Source organism: Pygoscelis adeliae, unplaced genomic scaffold (genome assembly GCF_000699105.1).
Source record: "Pygoscelis adeliae isolate BGI_AS28 unplaced genomic scaffold, ASM69910v1 Scaffold42, whole genome shotgun sequence".
Taxonomy (NCBI): Eukaryota; Metazoa; Chordata; class Aves; order Sphenisciformes; family Spheniscidae; genus Pygoscelis; species Pygoscelis adeliae.
Window position 1 is genome coordinate 8,119,177 of NW_008824283.1, and position 17,035 is coordinate 8,136,211.

General features: G+C 37.5%; 1 protein-coding gene across 2 annotated transcripts in view; it reads left to right on the forward strand.

The window, feature by feature from the left end:
• PTPN2 (protein tyrosine phosphatase, non-receptor type 2) overlaps positions 1-17,035 on the forward strand; it is a 33,024-nt gene that overhangs the window by 935 nt on the left and 15,054 nt on the right. For both annotated transcript variants that reach the window (XM_009318525.1, XM_009318526.1), the window contains exons 3-6: positions 1,884-1,974; positions 9,709-9,809; positions 10,427-10,525; positions 11,711-11,848. In XM_009318525.1, the coding sequence (XP_009316800.1) occupies positions 1,884-1,974; positions 9,709-9,809; positions 10,427-10,525; positions 11,711-11,848 (429 nt within the window). The remainder of the gene's footprint in view (positions 1-1,883; positions 1,975-9,708; positions 9,810-10,426; positions 10,526-11,710; positions 11,849-17,035) is intronic.

The following is a 17,035-nucleotide window of genomic DNA, read 5'->3' on the forward strand; positions in this document are numbered from 1 at the left end:
CTGCTGAGACCAGTTTTGTGTATTTGCCCTTCAGTTCCATGAATTTGCCAAGACTTGCGGTAAAATCCTCTGAAGCTTGGAATATTTATGCTGACTCCTGGAGCTCCTATCCAATCTGAATTAATGACTGAATAAATAATAGTGATTTTTGCTTTTTTTTCCCCCAGTGCAAGTTTTTCTTGTGTAATATGCCTTATGTTACATCTGGCATCTGGTTTGTTTCTCTAGTTTGTGATGGCTGGATCGTATGTGGAAAACTGATTTTAGAACTAGTCATTAAACTTCCTTAGGTTTAATTCCTTTTAGAAAGCCCCTTCCCCCGTGCCTCCCCTCTTCCCCCCCCCAATCACTGTAGTAGTGTTTCTAGCTGTTTTAATGTTTCTTGACCAAATTACAGGTCTGTTTCTTTGCACAGAGGATGCCAGTGATTTTAAAAAACAAAATATGTTGCATCCTGTTTATGGAGTAATACGAAATTTACGTTTCATGGGAACTTGGTCGTGAATGCATGCCAGATGCATTTATTCAATGTGCATGTGGTTGCTCCCAGAGCTTGTAAGCCATATAAACTAGAGGAGAAGACAAGTTCCAGTGTGCTGTATCAAAATAAAAAAAACTGATTGTCTAATAGACCAAGAGATTTTTATACAGATGTGTAGAGCATTGGTGCTTGACAGTTGCTGCTCCGCTTTGTGGTTTAGGTTCTTTACAGGTTGGCACTGCACTTAAGTAACGTCACACACCAGATGTTAAAAAATGGAGTTTCCTTATGTATGTTACATTTCCACTGAAGTCCTTTTTTGGCTGTGTTCATTGTCTGGGAATATATAGACTATTTAGGAAGCTTGAGAAGACAAAGAAGGTAGTGGAAACATAGAGATGACCAAAGAATGCTTAGTTGTAAAGAGAAATTTTAAATGCTCTTTGGGACATAATGATCACATGTAACAGCAGCATCTAAAAACAGAAAGAGAATTCAAAATAAAATATTGTTAATTCTATGTTGTACAGCATGTCTGCTGAGATGGCCTCAGTACAGAGATATAAAGGGATAGTTCAGTTTGTTGGAGACTGCTCGTCAATAGCATTTCAGCTGTGTTTTCAGTTGTCTGCATAAGGCGAATCTGTGTATCTTAGTGAAATTGTGGAAGGATACACTCGGAGGCAAAAAGCTAATAAAACTGAACATTCAGAGTATGTGAACAGTATGCTCCTTAAAATAGTGTGTAAAAGAGTATGCTTGAATATCTTCCAAATGCAGACTATTGAAAGGTCTGTATTAATGCCTGGGGTGAAGCAGGCTGTTGATTTCGCATTGATATTTGTGAGTCTAGAATGGTTGCTTCATATTGGGTCGTGTTTAACTACAGCTGTATGGGTTGAAGCATCAAACCACCAAGAATAATCTTGTGGCTGTTAACAGCAGCCATAAAATCATTAACTAGTTCAGTTACCTTTGTGGGGATTTATGCTGCCAGTTGGTGTAAAGGAGATAGAACTAACAGCAGTATACTGCTATCTGAGTCTCTTATTACTGTGGGAGATAACGTGCAAGCCTGAGGTAAACTGTAAGCATAGTAAATATTTGGCGTTTTTTCCCCTTTGTTCCTGCTACATCAGTTGCTTACCAAATTGCACTTATGTTAGTCTGGTGGTGTTAGCCAAGTGTGGGAACATCTAAATGGCAACAGCCTGGGCAAGAACGAGACACACATTTTCTGAGTGAAAATAACACTAGGTGTGGTAAAGATAGGTTTAAAAATGTTAATTATTAATAACCTTGATTAATTAATAAGCTTGAAAGTCTTACAGTAGGGTGTGTAGAACACTAACCTTAATCAGCTTACTGGCTATAACTAAATTGCATTTTTTATCTTTTAAAGGAAATTCGACATAAATCCAGTGACTATTCTCACAGAGTTGCAAAATATCCAGAAAACAGAAATCGAAACCGATACAGAGATGTTAGTCCGTGTAAGTATCTTTTCTGTAATTACTGTGTTAAACTTGCTAGACTTCTTACTTACCCGATTTACTTTTAAACGCTGTAGGTAATAAATCACGGTCATTGTAGGTTTTGTATTTTGTTTATTTCTGTAGGCGTGTATCCTGTGATAAATGTGTTCTTCGTAACACGTACACAAATGTGTATAACAGAAGGGAGAAAAGTCTGCCGGTTAAACTCATTGTGCTGAATGGTGGATGAGGGATGATTGCAAATCATAGTTATTAGCATATAGGTAAATGTTTGTGAGCTGCAAAGTAATATTTTAAAGATATTTTTCTCATAAGGAAATTATTTGTTTAATATTGTTTTATCTGTCATTAAAAAAAATCGACATCTGCTGCGCAGAGAAATTAAGTTAATAAGCCTTGACTAACACAGTTTCCTTTTGGGCTAAAGGACTCTGCACATTTATAAGACTGTGGATTAATGCCACTGGATTTCTACTGTTGCTTTAAAAAATACTTGAGATTTTGTTGTTTTTGTCTGTTTGGAAGAATGTATGCATAAAGCTGTTCTTCATTTTTCTCAATGCAAGTAGATGTGGTATGGACTGCTTTGTATTTTACTAACTGCCATAAAATGGTCTTTTTGACATAATGATCTTATATCTCAGGTGAAGACAGCTTTTTTCTTTTTTTACCAGCTTCTTTACTAGTGAAGTGTTACGGAATTTTTTCAACAGCATTTACTTTAGAAACTGTAATCCAAAATCATAATAAAAAGACATGTGAGCAAAAGATTACCAGTATGTAGTTGTAGCTGGAGAAAGCTATCATAAATCACTGTCAAAAGGACTAGGAAAAAAATTTAGTACAGCCTTCATTTTTCTGCAGAATACTGAAGTTCGAACAGGTTAAATGTTCATGTGTTCTTTAGTATGAAGTTTCCCAGAGCACCAAAGGCTCATAAAAGCCTTCTTGTTACTGGATCTAGAATTTTTGAAGGGTTGCTGGTGTGCTGGGACTTTTTGTTTGAGAGCCTAATCTGTATACCTATTGTAAGATTTGGAGAAGTGCTGAACTCCTTGTTTCCAGTTGAAAGTTGTGGTAACAGCATGTGCATAGCACTTCTCAAAATTGCACAGAAATGGTCTCGGATTGAGTCATGCTGGTCAGATGCAGCGCTGCGTGCTGCTCATTAGCCTGCTGCCAGAATGCTAACTTGTACAGTGTATTCGCACCAAATGGATCCAGTCTGGCTTAATGCTGAATCTCAATACCGCACCCTGATGAAAGGGAACTTTAGAGTTCAGTGCACAGCCTCTTTGCTGTGTCTGCGTGGCATTCCCCAGTATGGTCTATTTGAGAAATGTAAAGCTCTGAAGAAGATACCTCAAGTTAGCCAAGGCTTACTAACTTCTGCTGTATGCTCAGCAAAGGGAGATAGGCCTCTGCTGGACCTTTGTTGATCTCTGCAGAGGTACTTAGGTGTCCCAGGTCTGCTGTCCTGTTACAGCCCAGCATTAGCATCTTAGCTGTGGTAAAGTAGATCATGTTCTATTAACTTTCTGTTTCATACCTAAATTGGGATGGGGGTTGTAAGAAGAGGAGGCAGGAAATTGGATTTGACTCCATGAGACCCAAGTTCTATTCCTGGGTCTGATATCCTGTACAACTTCTGTGGCAGAAGTTGTGTTCATGTGTTTACCATTTCTCCCATCCATGGATTTCATTTCTTAGGCATTACTGCGAAGAGAGTGGCAGCTTACCTTCAACGTATTTGTGGTTTTTCTTTCCTTTCAAAAAGAGGAAAAAGTTTCTAAAATAAATAAAAAGGCATTGTGTTATTTAAGTAGCATCTAATAACGTCTGCGATAGTATCTTAGAGGTGTGACTTGTGTTCATCTGAGCTCAAAATTTTCCTTAATCATGGCATGCCTTTTACAGCAGTGAAGAGTACCAAGCAGCTCTGCCCTGGTCATGGCAAAGCTTGCTTCCGAAATGCTTGTTTAGCCAGGAGGAAATTAATTATGTGATTGTATTAGTCCCTGGACCCTGTGCAAGAGCAGAGAGAGACAGATAAAATCTAGTCTCAAAGTAGTAGTTGAGCTCAGGAAGGGCTTAGAGTCATTACATGCTAGTTGACATGTATTGTGACATCATGACTGAACTAAGCTGATGAGCTTTATGAAGCGTGTCTCAGTCTTCAGCGTTTATGAAAGAAAGGAGGTTTGAATTGGGCCACCAAGATAGCCTGCAGAACTGGGCACTAGGAGCAAGGCTGTATGAGGAGAACAGAGCAAAACACTGTTTGAACTAATTCCTGTTGAATTTTACATCTCTGTGTTTTCAAATATGACTCATAATTGTTTCTGTAATGATGGTGAGAGCTGGGAGGAGAAAGAGACCTGGAAGGGAATATATGATAGATAACATTCCAAGATAGCAGTACCTAAATTTCAAAGCAGCTGGGGTAATAGCTGTGCGGTTTGGTCACTGTGGTGAACACATCTAATCATGGCGCATGTATGCGAGGAACTGGCATTGCAGAAATGCCAAGAGGACTCAGTCTTGCACAATCTTAACATCTCGGTCCTTCACTTTGCAAATTTTACTGCTCTTTAACAGTGTTTAAATGAAAACCAGGTGATAATACGAATATTCTCTGATAGTCAAAGGCCTTCAGAGCTAGCAGTTAAACTTTCAAGATCTAGCTACTTAAACATATTTTAAGACATAAGACATAATTTGATGAAAATGTTTTATTTCTCCATAGCAGTGAGAAAATGGTTTGTTAATCTAGATAGCAGCCAAGCCAGTCTAAAGTCTGAGGTGGTATGTCTGCAAGAGGAAATGCAAAGATTATTCTGTCTTATGGAAAAGATGTCAATTACAAGTGCAGGAAAAAATGTTTTGGGTTGGCTTGCCCCATTTCAACCATAATACTCAGGACACGCACACTGAAACCAATTTGTGTCCATTACATACATTTCTAGGTAAAAGTTGGTTTCTGTTAGCTGGGAAAGGCTAATTATCTTTGCCCATTACAGCTGAGTTTCACGTTGTCTCCAGTTTCATAAATATTTTTGTTAGTGTCCAATTTTGTTGGCTAAAGAGCTATGGTGTATATAAGTTTCGTTGGGTAAAACTCCTCAAGAGTTACTGCCTAGCCAAAAAAAATAGCAGCCTAGCAGTTTGGTATTAGTCTAGAATAGGGAGAGGAATATCTTGGCTATGTAGCAGTATTGAAACAGGAAGTTAATCTGAAATAAGTTTGGTTTGACAGCCAGTCATTTCCTGACAGATGAAACCATTTCTCAGAAAACATTGTTAAGAGGAAAATAACTTGTGAGGCTATTATTCTTTATTGATAACTTTAATGAAACTCTTAAGATTTCTGTTATTACTTTCCTTCTAAATCTTATCCTTAGTTGATATCAGAGGAGTCTGGTGTCTCAGATTGACTGTAAACACCTTTAGAGATCTGCTTACTGTGTTCCCAGATTTAGAGGCAAGAAGGAAATCCCCCTTGGCAAAATTGGCAGGATTTTTTTTTTCTTTCGCTTTTGGAGAGTAGATGGGGGTTTACGCAGTTTTATCTTTAGCCTTCCTTTGTAATGTGTGTAGCCCAGTTTCTTAGGTCATCTGAACATTTTTGACCGGTAGATCATGTTGCTGCTGGAGGGTCTTGAGAGAGGTAGTGATTTCTCTTGTTTTCTTCCTGTGGCCATTACTAGACTCTGTGTTGGACCTTTCAACCATAGGCTTACAGTTGACATAGAGTATATACCAGGGAGAGAGGAACATGAAGGGTATTGTGGGAACAGAGTGGAGCTGATACGGATGGTTTTGCACATAGTGCTGATTGATTAATTATCATTGCAAAAATGTTCCCTTTCTGTCCTGTGTTTCAAGTGTATGTGCTGAGAACAGGGAGATGATCTGTCCAAAGTAAGCCTCCTGCACTTCTTGTTGTCCAAATTAGAAGCTGACACTGATGATTTTTATGACGTTACCTAACGATTCTCTAAAACATCTTGTTATCAGAAAAACTGAGTATAAATAAACTCAGCATGCTGCTTTTGGAGATACTTCTTTCTTTGGGCTTGGGGAAGAGGGGAATTTTATAGCACATACTGATCTAAACTTTATTGTATCTTAAGTTTTTTTTCTGCAGTCCTGCTTAAAAGTGTAAGGATCCTGTGCAGTAGTTATGCATATATTTCAGTATGAATACATTTCAGTTATGAGCTAGGCCACGATTAATATGGTGGCATTCATTGTGTACAACTAGTGACAGGGTGGGGGAAAGTCACTTTGCCTTTCCTTTGCCTTAGGCTGCCTCTGAAACTTGAGACTGTAAGTCTAGTGACAGAGTATTGTAATTTGAATAATTTAGCAGCTCAGATAGACTAGATTTAGATTAGTGACATGAAGGGGATTTGCTGGTAGGCGGGAAAGGGTCAGACTGGGTCATTGGGATGGCTTATGGCTACATGTTTTATTTATGACTTTCTTTAACCACTAAGCAGCATTTCACCCTCCTTTGTTGTTAATAGCTCTATATTTGGGGAGCCAGAGACATCTCTTGGATAAAGGATAATTTTTAAGTTACACAGTGGTTTCACTTCTAGAAACACAGCTGTTTTCAAATAAAAACCTTTCATTAACCAACTGCAAGAGCTGTATGATGTAAAATGTAAAAGTTTCGTATCTCAGTTTTAACTGGATATGTCATTTTCTTTTTAGCAGGGAGTGAGCGAATTGACGCATAATGTGAAGTCTTGGCCTTAGTTGAGACGTGGGGGGTGTTGTCAGTGATATCAGTGGGACAGGATTTCACTTGAAGTGGGTAATGAGAGTTTGCTTCTCTCAGACAGGGTCGTTCTGGGAGTAGTTTTCTTAGTGCAGAAGCCAGAATGAGAAGCATTTTTAAGGTTTCCACTTCCTTTTCAGGCTGCATAGTTTGTTGAAATAGGGGAATTAGCACTTCAGAAAATGAGTACTATATTTTCCCTGTTGTGGGCATGGCAACATTTAAGATAAATCTTTTAAGATAAGATTTAAGATAGGTTTATAATTCATATAAATCTAAAGTACTTTGTAACTGGAAATTATTTACATACAGGAAATATGTTACAGCTAACTCGCTGTCAAAAGTTGGCTTGCTTCATGTAATTCAGAAGAGAAAGCCAGGGCTTGAATGAGGTTTCTAGGTCATTGCGTCCTTTAGGAACCTTTTCCCTTGAAAGAAGGGAAATCAATATATTCTAATGGCTTTCTGTGTCCCGTGGAGTGTATGCCAGTGTATTTGTAGGATCGCCTCTGTTTTAGTTGGGGAGGAGAAGGGAGGCTGTCTGTGCATAGAATTAGTTTTAAAGGGGCTTTTAAAAAAACTTTCAGAATTTTATTTGTCGTGTTTACAAAGCAAAATTTATAAGAAGGAAAAAATAAGCCTGGAAATGTGTGTAGAGGTTACAGTAGGAAACCTCATTAGGGCCTCGGCAGTTATCTCCTTCTGGCAGCAATACAGCAGCTGCTGCTGGGTGATTAAACTGTTAACAGTGCTTGCTTACGTCATCTTTCCGAGAACACTAGTACCGGTATGTGTGATTTACTATAACAAGATCTTAAGTTTTTCCTGTTGGCAAATGACATGTAATATTTACAAAGGTCTTGGTTTCTCTCCAGTAGAAACATTTCAGATAAAGTGATACATGAAAGGAAAAAGTAACACTTTCCTATCCAGACAAAATAATACAGGGAGATATATTTTACTTTTAAATGCACATGTGTCTTAATTTTACTGTGTCTTGGCTTTGATCATATTTTTTCCTTCATAGAGATGTATCATAAATTGTTTTAAGACTCCTGAAAGTCAAGATGGTGTTGCCTTACAGCTGGAATGCTAATGAAAACAGACTAAACCAGTAACTTTCTCATACTTTTGTATTAAAAATAGGTTTGCAGCATATTTCTGTTCTCTGCACGTTGGTATGTGACTGCATATAAAAGCTAGCAGCTAAAGGAGGTAGGATGACAACCCCAAATCTCAGTCCTTCAAAAATAAAAAAAAGTAATTTACTGTTGACTTCTTTCCTTGAATCCAGCAAGATCCTCTTCGACAGTTGCCAACAGCAGATAGATGGGGGAGAGTATAAAAGCAGATCAAGACCTAGTAAATGTACTTTTCCCAGGATTCAAAACATATGGGAAGTATTTATAAAATCACATGAGCGGTCCATAGAACAAGAGTCTAATTCAGTAACTATTTTTTGATTCCCATCAGCTTTTTGCCTATCTGGGGTCATATTCACGGATTTCTTAGATAAGCCTTGTGCTGTATAGACTGGCTGTGATATAGGGACTTAATCTGAGTTCAGCTATCATAGCTGCACTGAATGCGATACTTGGTAGTTGCTCATGTCAAAACTCATGGATTTTGTGCATTTCCCAAGATGCTTGTCAAAAGGAAGTTAGCCTTTTGGTGCAGAGATGGGAGAGGAAAAAGTGGGCTGATGTTTTAATGGCAGCTGTGCCGTCAGTCTGCACCCTGAATGAGTTTTGTGGGTTAGACCAGTTGAATGTAGGTTAAAAACTGGCATTGCACCGTAATTCACTCTCAGCTGTGTCAGTTTCTTTATGGAATCTCTTCCATCTCTTCCTGAAATGTGTTGAAGTCTCTTAAATTCATTTTAGTTTGCTGTTTTTTATTTACTCTTCTCATAAACAGTCTGTCTAGGCGGTTGAGCTTCAGGAGGTTTGCAGTCAGTTGGATCTCATTTCCTGGCAGGCAGTTGTGTACAAATTTTAAACTGAAAATGCTGTTTATTTACTACAGTTCTAATAAATGGCTGAAGGATTACTTGCTGTGAACAAGTCTGATTACCTAAATGTCTCCTAGAGGGTGATAAATCAGATACTACAAGGTTCTAGGAACAACCACCGTAACTTTTTATTATGCAATGTTTTAGTATGACAGTCTGATAATCTTTCTCATATTAATGCTAGAATTTTACATGGAGTCCTTTGCTTGCCTCTGCCATAAATAGGGGAATCTTCTGTCTTGCCTGTGTAATCGTGAGAGACTGAAACTGTGTAATTAGATCAGGCTTCGTTTAATTGGAAGATTTGTTAAATAGGCACATTTTTGCATGTACCTCTTTAGTATTTTTAATTTATATAGTATTAAACAATAAATTACAGGGAAAATTAAATTGATCAAAGCTTGGTTTGAATTATTACAAATAGATGGGGGGGGATGGGCGGCTGTGTGAGTTTAACTTTATGATTCTACGTCAACCTATGAAACTTCACCAAAAATCTTGGAGTTCTGAACTTCAAGGAAACCCATGCAGTGGAGTGATCTGGTGTGATAGGACAGCATGCTGCTTGGTGTGGGTTGTGGTGCTGTTGTGTTAAGGAAATGCAGCTGTTGAGGGGTGGCTGTGAGCATCTTTTGGCATGTGAGGGAGGGTTGTTTTGTTTTGTTGTTTTTTTAAAGATGACTGGGGATTCCAGTTTTCTGAGCAGCTTCTATTAATAGATGCCTGAAATTACTCTGATGGAATGCTGAGGGGAGAATGAGACAGGCAGTTACCAAAGTTACATGAGAAATTAGTTTCAGGTATATTTGTAGTTTGCTATTTGGTTAGTACTGCAGAATTTATTTCTAATTGCTTGTCAGACCTAAACTTGGCTGTTAGAGAGTATTCATCAAGATGGATGCATCATTAATTCTTAATTTTCTTTGAATTTTAGATGATCATAGTCGTGTGAAACTGCAGAACACTGAGAATGACTATATCAATGCCAGCCTAGTGGTCATAGAAGAAGCCCTGAGATACTATATTTTAACACAGGTCAGTAGTACCAATTATTAGGTTATTCTAGGAGTTCAGAATCTGGGGGAGGGGGAATTTGTAGTCTTAATTTGTATTTGGCTGGTTCCTTGTCTCTGTGAGTTATAAATATCTCATACTAACTGCCTGTTTGATCTACTTGGGAACACATTATTTTTAAGAAAAAGCTGAATATTGAAGTATGAATAGTTTACTGCATATAAAGCTTTTCAAATATTTCTTGCTCTTCAGTTCTTTTGGAAATAGGTTGCAACGATACTTTTACCCCTTATTTCATCTTGCACCTTCTGAGTGTGCCTGCAGTAACTTTTCTTCTAACAGCACAATAGTATTGATGCCTGAACTGAAACATCCCTTCTCCGAGTTCTTACTGTGGTGTTGTTTGGTTTTTTGGTTTGGGTTTTTTGTTTTTGTTTTTTAAAAAACCTTTAAGTACTGGAATGATCTGTGCAGTGTGGTTACTTTCTTGCCTGTCATTTCTATCATTCTATTAATAATTTGTTTAAACTTTTCAGAGGAAGACTTTTTCCTGTTTCACACAGTGAACTATTAACTGTGTTCAGACACTGCTTTGCCTATACATTCTCCCACACATTTTTTTTTTCTTTACTACACAGGGTCCACTACCTAATACATGTTGTCATTTTTGGCTAATGGTATGGCAACAACAAACCAAAGCAGTTGTCATGCTGAACAGAATTGTTGAAAAAGAATCGGTAAGTAATATTAGGCCTAAAGTTGTAAAGTAAGCCACATAATTTTAATACAGTTGAACAATGTTTGATGGGTATGTTAAAAGAACTAACAGACTTTCTCACTGGTGTACAGCATAATGTATTTAATATAACATTAAAGTGATGTAGCTAAAACACAAAATTCAGTTTGGTGAAAACAGCATCCAATAAATATACATCCAGAAGGGTGAAAGTAACATCCTGAGAAAGGAGGATGTACAGATAGAAATAAGATGGAGTAGAACCAGTGTAAGATGCTCCAGAACAAAATGGAGGGTGAAAAAACAAGTTTGAATTAAAGTATCTTTAGATTATTTCTTCTAAATCTAACGGAGTAGTATATTTGTTATATAGTCATCTTAACTGTTTGTAACAATGAAGACAAGCTGCTGCCCAGCAGCTGTCAAACTGGTCTAGTTATTTTTGATTCTTTACAGCTGGTGGTATACGTGCAGAATACACGAATCTTCTGTTACGATGTAGTTTTTCTGCTAATGTGCCTAAAACCACTGTGGATTTTAGTTATAAATGCATGTCATTTGAGGTTTATGCTTTTGCTTCAGAATAGATTCGTTAGTGAAAAATATTTGACTAGTCCATTAAAAAGTCACTTATTTTCTTATGCAAAAATTTTCCTACAGAAGAGTGCAGAGCAAGAGGGATAAAGGGCAAGGGATAGTTTTGCATTGCTTTGTTAGTTCATTCTTTTGTTTCACTAGAATCTTCCAGTATTCAGCAAGCCTTGGGAAAACTGGATGTGTTACATCAGCTATGTAAATGTGCAGGTGTGCACGTTAGAAATGGAGGGAGGGGGGGAACGTTGTTGAAATAGCTGAGTAAAGATCTCTGTTCACTGTAGAGAGCTAGAGGGGGGAGAGGGAGAAGGACTAAGGTATATCTCAAAACATGCTAGCCCTGCGATGAAAGAAAGCATAAACAGATAAAGCTGGAATGCATAATAGCCATTGAAACAGTTGTAGTAACTGGGCTGTAAACATTATGGACTTTGAGAATTCCTCAAACTGGGAGCAGGTACTTGTTTACTATATTGAATAATGGGGTCTCACAATCTGCTCATGCAAAGCCCAAGATGCTAGGATACTTAACCAGATTTTTCTTTTGTTTTCTTCTTTTTTTTTCTTCTCCTTTTTAAAAAAAATTAATTAGGTGAAGTGTGCACAATACTGGCCAACAAAAGAAGAGGAAGTTATGACATTCAGTGAAACAGGTTTCCGTGTGAGGCTAGTATCTGAAGACGTCAAATCCTATTACACAGTACATCTACTGCAATTAGAAAATATCAACGTAAGCTTTTCTCAGTCTGTATAGCTCATATTCCTGGGCTTAAGTATATAATGAAAACCATTTAGTGTATTGTCACTGCAGGTTTGATTGAGCTTTTACGCTGAAAATTTTAATGCACTTTGCTTCTAATAACATTGAAGATATATGTGTGGCATATAAGCAAGTGAGTTAGACCTGAATTAATCTATACATTAAAAGAGATAACAGCTTCAGCACTTTTATATTTATATTTTCCATTTGGCAGTACCTTAACATGCTGAATTGTAATTGATGGTAGTGGTATTCTAAGAGGAGCTGTGAGAAATACCCTAAAAGGAGGAACCTTGGAGTTGAAATTTCTGATTTCTTTTGAATATCAGAAATCAGACTCGGTAATTACTGGTTTTTAATGGAACTTTGGTTTTCCGTATAATTCAGTCCAGCTATCTAAGTTTTTTTGGGGGGAGGGGTGATTACCACCTGTAGATAGGTAACTTTATCTCCTCTTGCTTACCTCCCCTTTTGCTCCACAGGACCAACCATCCTTTTCTCTTAAAAATTAAGCACTTTGACAATTTAATCAAGTTAAGCTCAAAAAAATTGTTCCTGGCCTGAGCTTGGGTTGGAATTTGCTGCTTCTGTTTCAGAGCTGAAGACAGGATTGAAGAGCTTGTCTGTTTGTTCCAGCTGTGTCTTGTAAGATATTCTCTCTCCCTATAAACCTTGCCTTATATTAAATGAAAGTGCTAGTATGGCAAGTTTTATTCAAGTTTGTCTTGTCAGTGGATTTGGGAAAGGAAAGCTTGAAGATGTTGCTTTGCATGTTGTTTTATACAGCTAAACGTTGATATATTTGGTCAAAATTATTTGAATTTACAGTAACTATTAATGGTAGTTTGAGATAATGTTTGTTAATTCACAACCTCCCTCATGAGATCAACATGATAAAACTTGGCATGTTGTTCCTTGGTCTATTCAGTGTAAGAAGAGCTTTATGAAGTTCTGTCCTACTGACCTGAAGAGTTCCTGTTTAGTTGTTTGTTTATTGACAGCAAAGGCAAAGAAAAGAGGAGCAGTGCTTGCAAGCTAGTGCCTGAGAAAGAATAACTTTCCTTTTTGGAAAATTGAGGCAAGTTTTCTTAACTACCAAAAAGGCTTCTTCGTGGAATTGTCTGGCTGACGTTGGCCCCTAATCTTAAACTTCCTATTTTCAAAGGATGCAATTTGCATGATGTGTGTATGTTTGGACATAACGTTAGCTGGAAAATGCAAAAATCCCTTGAGGAACAGCACGTCTACTATAGTAGACTTTTGAGTTGGAGCTATTGAGCAGTTAAATTTCTGGGTTTACTTTGGACTGGTAATGCAGGCCCATCAGCGCTGTACAGAGTTTCTTGTATGTCCTGTAGCTCAGTTTCAAAAATACTTAGCAAAATTACTGTATTGAATTTTTATTTTAATGCCCTAGCATTCCTATAAGGCTCCACAAATATTAACGCCAAAGAATATTTTTTATATAAAACAGCTACAAGAAGTAGAATGTACTTGGTTACTTAAACAGAAAAACTACATAGTTTCTAGAATAATACTGTGCATGTTAAGTGCAGCCTTCTGTAAGAATCTGATAATTATACCATAAAACTGTGAGTATTCACAGTAACTTGAAATGTGAGGTTAACTATGTTTGTACAAGTTATTCTGGAGGGGACTTTGGTGGAGGCAGAGTAGTAAGACATTTAGCCACTTGATGCCTGGAATATAAGATGACTCATGAACAAAATATACTCTGAATTCCAAGAATACTTAAGAAATTTTAGTATTTCCTTGAAAACAGAGAGAACTAGAATCGTCTTTTTAATACAACCATTCTGAACTCAAGTAAATTTGTGTTACTGCAACAAATCTCTCTTAACCCATAAGCAAAATGCATCCGTGTGAAGAGTAAAGTGCTTGTTTAATGTTCTTACCAGTGAAACAACCTCTGAATATTTGGTTGTTTTTCTTGGTGGTGTTTTTGTTTGGTTTGGTTAAAGAGCTGTTAGAAGTACAGGTGGGGTTTGGGGAGGGGGGCAGTGTTTGTTTTTTAGGATTAGATCAAGGCATTTGGTGGTTTGATTTGTTTATATCCGTTCTAGGCAAACATTTGCTTTTGCTGTTGTGGCTAGCATAGTCCAATAAAGCTTTGGAGAGGAGATGGTGTTTAATGGTATCTTTCCAAAAGTTTTGAAAATATTTCTAATGTGCTTTCTCTTGCTGGTGCTTATTTCGGCATTTCCTTATTTTTTGCCTGACCCAGTCTGCATTTTAGAGTATAGAAATTTGAAGCTGCCTTTCCATCGTGGTTCATTGTGTATCCTCCATCATTTTGTTGGTGTTATTTGTCAGCTCTTCTGAAAGTTGACTGCTGCTTTCTGCTGTAATTGCTCAGGTTCAGAACTCTCTTGAGGAAAGACTTGACTGTGAAGGTTTCCACAAACCCTTGCCTCTGTTGGAAAATAAGGGTGGAAGGAAAATACTGTGCTCGTGTTAAAAATTCGTAATCATTTATGTGTGAAGCTATTGCATGTCTGTGATTTGAAGCAAAGTCTCCCAGTGTACTGGAGAAGTGATAGGTGTCCATGAGAGCCTTTTGTTAAATCTGTAAAATAACCTTATTGGATGGGGTTGCTAAGTTTTGTGATGATATTATGGGAGAATTGTTAGATATTAACAGCTAACTTCTGGAAGACTCCACCTTGTGTTTAATATGTATTTTTATATTATTTTTTATTGCTGCTTTTAGCTTTCCTTGTCACAAGTATAAATACTGGTCTTCAGAGAAAGAAAACTTGTGTTTTCAGTAATTTCTGGTGTGGCAACCCAGATAGCTTGGAGAAAGATACAATGTGACACATAATGAATGCTTATAAGCAAAACCCCACTAGGTTGGTACTGGGGAATTCAGGGAAGCTATGGGAGGGCAAATGAGCATCAGTACTTGAGGGGAAACCAGGGATCGACTGGGTGAGGAAATGGAGCAGTGGAAAGGAATTGAAATTGCTGGAGGAACATTGATGAATGTCTCTCCGACTAGGTTCCTAGAAATAAGAATAAAGCAGCTGAAGGAGAGGTTTGCAAAGAAAATATTTGCTGGAGGAGAAGGGACTAGAGAAATGAACTAGATTTGATGTGACGCTGGTGGTATGATACTTTAGAGTAAGGTCCATTAATAAACCCCAAGTGGAAACTTGAGTCCTCTGCAAATAGCAAATATTTGGAAAAACCCATTAGCAAAATGGATTTTCAACTTGATACCAAGCCTCCGTGTGGCCATTGCTGTCAGATTAAGGTGACGCAAGACTGCTTAGTGGCCCTCACTGTCTGATCCTGTGGATGAACGGGAAGAAGGTAAGATTTGGTTTGCTGCTAGTTTCCAATGTCCAAAATCTAAAATGTACTGGGAAGATACTTTGTTTGTGGAGGCAAGCAATCTAATGGCAGGTGATGTTCTGGGATCTTGTGGTATCTTTGTATATGTATGTGCATGTAATTCCTATAGTGTTTTGAAGGGATTTCGGAAACATGGCAAACATTTGCTTTTAAACCTGTGAGGCGTCCTCATATCACTTTGACAAACTGCAACAGGGATTAATTTTAGTCTTCATGATCACAGAAATAAGACTGAGGTGTTAGGAAGGGTGTTGGTGTCTAACAGGAAAGGAGAACCCAGACTCACTTGAATGTCAAGTGTTTTGCAGATTCAATGTGCATAGCTATTACCATGTTGACTTACAGGATATGCATTATTAAAAAAAAAACAAACCAGTGTCTGTGAGGATTATTTGGCCCCATTATACTCATTGCCATGTTTATGTACATTTTGAAAACCATTTTGCCAAGCATTAGAATGAACAAATAGAAGAGGTTGTGGTAAAAGTTGATTTAAGATTCTGAATTTCAGTGCTTAGAATATTGCCTTTACAGCATGCCTTCTCATTTTCATATGATCAAATTAGGTTTTAATGCACTTAAGGCGTGATCGTTAAATGCAGGACCACTATGAGGTTGTAGGTGTATTTTACACCTTCATATGTTAGACTATTTCAGCAGCCCTTAAACTATGAAATGAAGGCTTTTATAAGGAGTGTGTGAAATTTGACAGACCAGCATTTTTCTGTCTTCACCTGTTTTACTTGACACTGAAAGCGTCAAATTCCTTTGAGCATTTTGGTAGTATTTTATTCAAGTTCATACTCTCAGGTGACTGAACCTAAAGTTATTCTAAGATTTTTGTACCCTTTTGTTTTGAGTGATTGGATAGTCATGGTAAAAAGGTTATGACAAGGCTTGTTTTGATGAAAGTTAGTCTAATGGCATTATATTATTTTTCTGCTCGAGTCCTTGTATGGATGTCTGCTTGTAACCTGGAGCATGGCCTGTGGTTTGATCATCCTTTGATTGTGCCGTTAGTGTTGCCAGCAGTCAGTGGAGAACTGTGCAGGGTGGTGGTAACTTTCTGAGTTTATCAGTTTTAGCTATGTTGGTTATTTACTGAAAGCTCAACTCAATAGTTTGAAACTTTTGCTAGAATGGTTTGACTCATTTTCTTGAAAAGTTGTTTGTTTAAAAGTTGTTTCATGATTATTCAAGGATTTTTTTTTAATTTTTTTTCGGTAGCTAGTCTTAGGGAATAAATCTTGGAAGAATATGTTGCGGTTACCATAGAATAAGCTGGTTTTCAGTTATCATGCAGAAGTGTGTTCCCTGTGTGTAACATACATAAAATTTTGTATTACTGCCTAAGTCTTGAAGTCCAGCTTTTTTTCTTTAAAAGAATATCTAGTTTCATGATAACACTTTTAATAAAATTACTTGTTCTTTAAAATTGAATTTCTGTCCATCAACAGTTGTGAATCTTCAGCAAGCCAAACCTTTTCTCATTATAGTCCTGCATCACTTCACGTAAGTGATAGCTGTGGTGCATGGCTCAGTGACAGGGAGAGTTCTTGAAGAAGGGGTGGTACGGGTATTCACACAAAGACAGTATTTCAGCTGTACAGCTTGACTGCCAAGCACCACTTGAAAGAGCCATTCTGTTTAAGAGAGAAAATGTGGGAGGTTTGAAATATTCAAATGGGGTTTGGCTGTATGATTAGAAACTGCAAGTTCAAAGACGACCAGCCAGTTCTGGTGCTCTGAAATGGGACTCATGGAGAAAGATGAAGAGAC